The 6,713-nt window shown below is 32.7% G+C and overlaps 2 protein-coding genes across 2 annotated transcripts in view; both read right to left on the reverse strand.

Moving 5' to 3' along the window:
* Positions 1-848: 848 nt before the first annotated feature.
* On the reverse strand, positions 849-2,248 carry LOC102671514 (aprataxin). The gene is made up of 4 exons (XM_006608683.2): positions 2,135-2,248; positions 1,411-1,719; positions 1,185-1,318; positions 849-1,111 (listed from the first exon to the last, which is right to left on the reverse strand). The coding sequence occupies exons 2-4, from the start codon at positions 1,698-1,700 to the stop codon at positions 951-953; spliced, it is 585 nt and encodes a 194-aa protein (XP_006608746.1). The 5' UTR covers positions 1,701-1,719; positions 2,135-2,248; the 3' UTR covers positions 849-950.
* A 550-nt stretch (positions 2,249-2,798) lies between these two features.
* The window catches only part of LOC102671395 (myocardin-related transcription factor B-like), a 134,923-nt gene continuing 131,008 nt past the window's right edge, over positions 2,799-6,713 (reverse strand). Inside the window, exons 14-15 of the mRNA XM_031513904.1 lie at positions 6,482-6,713; positions 2,799-6,377 (exon numbers count right to left, since the gene is read on the reverse strand). The exon at positions 6,482-6,713 is cut by the window's right edge and continues 1 nt beyond it. Coding sequence (XP_031369764.1) covers positions 6,024-6,377; positions 6,482-6,713 — 586 coding nt within the window. The 3' untranslated portion in view covers positions 2,799-6,023. The remainder of the gene's footprint in view (positions 6,378-6,481) is intronic.

Here is a 6,713-nt window from a genome sequence, read left to right on the forward strand (position 1 = left end):
GGTCTTGAGATTCCTAACCTCAAAGGGCGACGCTTACCTCCTTTTTTATTATAGTTCACTTACTCTAGCTGAACTTAACAAAAAATCTCTAGTGTGTTTGTTGAGAGGCGTTCGACGTGAAAGATATAGCTAATTTAATTTATACGCTCAGAAGAGAAAAAAATACTTAAAAAATCAAGAACATGTGTATGTAAAAAAAAAAAAAAAAAAGAAAGAAAGAAAACATTCGAATACACTAATGTAAATCACGCAAGCAATAACAACAAGGCCTTGCGATCATTCAAATGCCTACCGTTTCGGCGTAATAAGGACGGTTCAACTATTAATTGCAGTATTACTAAATGTATACAGACTAAAATACACTTACACGCCAATACCTACACAACAATTTACGTATACACACTAAATACTTCACATTGGATAAGAAGACTCTGTAAATAGTTAGCACGTAATTGATATTATAGGCGACAAACCTATTAATATTAACATCAAATTTATTTATAGTAAATTTTCCGAAATATCGTATATATTTGTGTTATTAATCAACACAACCTTTCCTATCCTGATTTTATCATCAATTATAATTAATTAATTATAATTGATTTAATATAATTAATAATTATAATAATAATTTATAATTAATTTCGAATAGTTTTGCTTTTATATTTAAATTATATGAAAGAATTCTAATAAATTTTTGGTAAGTATATACAGAATGGAGTATTTATTTATATTACAATTATTGTACACTGCATACTAGTTACAATATTTAAGATAATATTAATGTTGCATAAGAATATTTTTATCATTGAACTGAGATATAACTTAAAGAATTACAGAAAAACACGTCTAGTTATATGAATAATTTATTTCATTTAAATTATCCTGCGTGCTACATTGACAGTAGCAATCCCCTTAATGTGTTAAAATCAAAAGATTTCTTTTTTAATTTAATCAGATAAATGTATTAATAAATGTCTTTTTAAGTCCGGCATATTTTTTGGAGTGGCTGGACATTTGTGACATTTTAATGGCGTATTCAGATACTGCGCACTTTCCTCAGATTTCAACTTTTTTAATTCACCTTTCTCGCGCAACTGATTACAAATATCTGTAATTTGTAAAAAAATAAAATATGTTTTTTTATAAATGATGTTTTTTTTAAAAAATAGAGATATATTTACCTGTTGAATGTAAAAAGAAAGGTGTTGTAAATGAATTCCAATGGTATTTGGTCTTTAGACAAGGACTATTAAAATCAGTACTTATTACATGTAAATGTAATCTGTGCATGCTTGGTACAGCATGATATCCAATACTGTATAAAAATAATATAAGTATTATAAGTATATGTTGTATACTTATAATAACTTAATTTTAATGATATTAAATATAAATATCTATACATACAGGAATTCAAATTCCTTATGTTCTTTAGTTAAATCTTCAGCAATAGCATGCATATGTAATAATAAATCTTCATTTTCTTTTTTTACATGCCATAACGATGGAATATCTATTTTTGGTATGATCAAATAATGATATTGAGCTTTTGGATATTTGTCTTTAATGACAATTATTTTATCATCTTCTTTTACTTTATATCGAGGATCTTCCATAGAAACAAGTAAGCCTGTTGCCCAATGGTGCTTCTTAGGGGCTGTTGCATCACTTGATGTCACTTTTGGTTTGCGTTTCATTGTTATTTTTTGATTGTCACTTTCAACAAATTGTAATTTTTACTATAATATATACTCACACCATGAAACAAATTTTAGGTAATTTGTCCTTTTTAAAAATAGCATAATGCAATACTATAAATAATAAAATACCAAAGTACGGAAGAATATATAATTAATTCAATGTTGTTTTATAATTATATTATAACTTGATTCACTTGACAAAAAAATATAAAGATTTAAAACAATTATCAATCAAAAGTATTTTTTAGTAATTTTATACTAAAATAAATTAGTGTATAAAGATCAAAGAGGTTATGTTTGTGATATGATGTGCATTATAAGATATAATACATTGATAATTATATGAAAATTGATTACGTTTTATTTGGGAAAATATTATGCGCACATAATCACTATACATGTTTATAAATTTTCATGTCTTTTGCACTTACTCGATTTTATTCTACTTTATCTTTCAAAGTGCGAAATAAAATTACTTCAGTTTGACATTTATGTATAGATCAACTATCATTCGAACTTATTTAATGCGCATGAGTATGCACATGCGCATTTAAATAGGTTTTAAATTTATATCTATAAAAAAATTCTAAATGTATGTAGTTTTAGAAGAATAAAAAGATGAAAAAAAATAATTTAAAAATGATTAATTAAATGAATTTAAAATATATTATGATGAGATAATAATTAAAATTATCGACGAAACGATCGATGCAGAAAGAAATAAATAGGTTAGTGAATAACTTTAAATTTATTTATTTACTCAAATGGAAGGCAATCGATAAATTTGCAACAAATAAAAATAAATAACACTCTCTCTAGCAATAATTACGTGATCGTTACTTAAACGTACATCGTTACAATAAATTCATAGATACTTAACAAAACTTATATCTTTTTCTTTTTCGCATGCTCATACAAAATATGTTCGTGTGATTGTATGTATGTGTGTTCGCGCGTACGCGTGTTTGTATTACATTATTTTTTTCACTTTCAGTACAATCTCATGTAGCTTGTTATTACAAGTATATGTCACAAAAATCTTATATACAGACGAGTTTCGTCCCGTAGAATTTCTAATCGCTCATTTTTTTTTTGTTGTCGTTTATATATTCATCCAACAATACTCATACGTTCATTATACAAACAAAGACACTTTCACGCGTCTCATGACAGACTATCAGATTCGCACAGCCTGACAAATCAATCAATCGATAGATTTCATGATTCATGATTCGAAGAAAATGAAATAATTACAGGATTGCAATGCTAAGCAACGATATGTTAAAAAAAAAAAAAAAAGAAACAAAAAAGATGAGGGATCGTGCGCCGTATGCTGATCGATGTCATCATATGATGTTCGCTTACTTGCAATCACTTATACGTGACTGAGTTTTACAGTTGCTTTATCCTAAATAAATTCATACAAGCAAGCTCATTTCATGGACGACATATCGGCAGCATTTAACGACTCTCTAATTTTACGTATGATACAATATTTTACAACACGATACAAACTTTTATTGTCATGGCAACGGGTGGTATAATTATAATGACGAAGCGATACGCGGTGGCAAGGGGATTTTTGGCACGATTTTTTACCCCGATTATGCACCATGTTCTCTCCTTAATTTTCGTGCATATATTTTTCTATTTGCACGATTTGAACTTAAATGCAGAATTAATAGCGTAATCACAAAGCTATTTCTAATAATATTTAATTAAACAAACAAAATAAATGGTACGAGCTTCGTTCATTTAAATGCATCGATTTTGAATTGACCGCGTAAAGATACACGAGAGGGCACTGCAAATTCAGTAGTTCAAATATGGCGCGACTGAACGTTGCTCTCGAGTTTCGTGCCGAATATTTCTTGTTTTATTACCTCATTTTTACTTGTGATTACGTTGAATAGTGAATTTCTTAAATAATTATTTAAAATATAGTGTATTCGGGAAATGATTTTCGTTGAGAATGAGAATTATTTTGCAAAATATCGCAAAATAAAAATTACGAATGATTGCTTGGTTGCTTGCTACGAGGAGCATGGTGTCTCGGGGCTTCATGTGATGTTTCTCTATTGCATGTGAACGTTTGGAATGTTGCATATTTTTGCTGCTTCTTTGTGCGATATGGAGTGAACAATGATGGTATGTATTTGCTTGCCAAACTGCCACTTTTGATTGTGAAAATAGGGGATCATTTGAATCGATAAAGCAGTCTTTGCATCGTAAATTTGAATTCACTCATTTGTCCAGCAAACAATTCAATTGACATACTTGCTTTAATAGAAATAATATGAATTAAAATAATTTTATTGGACTATAACGTAAAAGATTGCTTTGTGATTCAATTGTGACATTTTCAGGAAAATTTGATAGCTCTAAATGGGGTTTCAATTAGCACCATCGCTGATCACATACGCTAAAATCGTTTCGATGCACTCACATACATTTTCACATACATTAATCACGCTAGGTAACATTGCATTCATTACATTCGCTCTTTATTACCGACTTAGGCAGTGCGATCCTTTATCGTTACGTCGGCGTACGAAGCCACTTGGTTCTGCAAAGAATGCCTCAGAAAAATGCAGGACTTTACGCTTTCTATTTTATGTTCATTTATAGTATAATAACACGAAACATAATAGAAAGTTTGTTTATTGTATATAATATTGCCTTATATGATATGATTCAATCATTATAAACATGTGTAATTCCGAATTGGACATAATGCGAAATACAAAGTTAGGTTAGAAACTTCGGTTGATCAATTAAAATTCTGAGACGAATTCTTCTTAACTTTTGCTCAAATATATGGACAAAAGCGCGGCTCGTGGTACGCGTAGCTTCGATCTCTTGCTCATTTGAAAACATGGAATGTCACAAAAACAACAAAAAAGATTCGTAAAGGGAAACGAAAAAACAGGAGAACCGCACAATACCCTGACATCGGTATACTTTTGTCCGCACCCATTCCGAAAATTTTTATGCGATTATTGATTAAAATATGTATGTGTAACCACTAACATCACATGCTCTGCCTTAGAAAAATTATGTATAGCTGTGCGGGAAAGCCGTCGAACTTTCTTTTTCCTTTTCTTTCTTTTTTTTTAATTATTTTTTTTCCTTTTTACTTCTTCCAACGCATGTTTACTTTCGAACTCGGCATACAGCATTATATTTTATATATATGCATATGTATACGTATATACATATATACATACATGTGTTTATATATATATATATATGTATATATATATATTCTCGTAAATAATTATCCCAATTATAACATTATAATTGAATACGGTTTTGTTTTGCAGAAATGGGATCGACAGAAATGAGATTGGATGAGGGAAGCATACGAGAAAAACATATACGCAGCTTTCCCGTTTTCCTGTTTAACACACACGCTATTCGCAGTTATTAAAACTCAAGCAACACACGACTGTAGACTGGATAGTAAAAACTAGCTAAAAACGCTCGTAAGGAAATTCTTTGGAGAATTTTGAAGATATCGTCGTTGTTGTCTTACTTCCATTTGCGGGACGTATCCGCTATTTCGTTTAGTGGTTCGTCCTCGCATATCTTTACCTTCGTTTCTTTCGAATGAACGAGATACGATCGAGATACGCGATATCGTTTTCCAGAAACTGAAACTGTTTTTTGAGTTCTTGATCTCGAAGTAGCAACGATTACAGAAAACGACTCACATGATTCCAATGCTCGATCGATTCCGTGAAACGAAAGAACGAAAATTCTGTGCATTGGTACTCATACTGACCGAGGAAGACCAAAGTATACGTGGCATTCTCTACTGACAATTATCTTCTATTATAAAATCCCTTAGAAACGATTGCTTCGTGGTCTTGTTCTCACCCTTGTTGTGTTTTCACGCTACGATCCTCTCGCAATTTTATGCACCTTTTTTTTCACGCTTATAAATAACTCACCTAGAATTTCGAACTTCGATTGAAAATTATACAGCTAGTTATTCCTAATTTCTTTTTTTTTTTTTTCTCTCTCTCTTAAGAAAGTTCTCCGCTTGATAACAAGTAGCATAAGTTTTACGTGTAGTAAGTACAATTCTTTTAACGTTCACGGGAAGTTGCACAGCGCCGAAGTCGCTGGAGAACAATGTCAGAGGCAAGCAACTGCAAAACGGTTCGTAAAAATGCACCAAAAAAACAGTCACAGACTAATCACAATATATAGCACTTGGCATTGCCGTTGTTGGATCGTCTTTGTGCTTCGCTGGATCTTTTTTCGTTTCCCGTTGATTTAAGTACACAAGGCCGAGCTCCGAGGAAAGATCTCGGGCTAGGTCGCGAAGTCGACTTTGTCCCAGGTTAAAAGATCGGAAGACATCTTGAAATCAGAGTCCTCCATGTTGAAGAGATCAAACGGATCTTGGCTACTGGCTAGCAGCGGATCGTAAATATCCGTGCCGCTCGACAAACTCGTCGGTGGCGCCGGTTGATGATTCGCCACCGTCGTGGAAGAGGTTGGAGGAGATTGCGGCATCAATGAATCGAGCCAATCTGGATCATCCATGTCCATGGGCATGTCGCCGATGTCCATCAACTCTTGAGGCGCTTCCATCTTTACACCTAAGTCGCAATCCAATTGACTGAAATCCATCGTGTCTAAGGTCTCGAGATCTAGCTCGAGTTCCTGAAATGTAAACGCAATACATTTATTATCATTTCATCAATGATTCGAGTAAGTATCTTGGATTAATTTCGAGCAACATCATCCGCGATCATCGGGCTTGATACCTTAAGGTCTAAATTCGCGTTATCCGACGACGTTACTTCTTGAGGAGGTTGAGGATCGGGCGACGCTTGCTGATTTGACTGCGGGCTGAGAAGCATCGCGGCGTCCAGCTCGCCCTCCGAGGTTAACAGGTCTGTGTTGAACGAGGAGATCTCCTCTTGCTGCTGCAACTGTTGTAACGCGGTTGGCAGCTGTATAGAGAAAGTTGCCAGAGGCAAAGGAGGCGGTGGCGGT

Source organism: Apis dorsata, unplaced genomic scaffold (genome assembly GCF_000469605.1).
Source record: "Apis dorsata unplaced genomic scaffold, Apis dorsata 1.3 scaffold_42, whole genome shotgun sequence".
In the NCBI taxonomy this organism is placed as follows: Eukaryota; Metazoa; Arthropoda; class Insecta; order Hymenoptera; family Apidae; genus Apis; species Apis dorsata.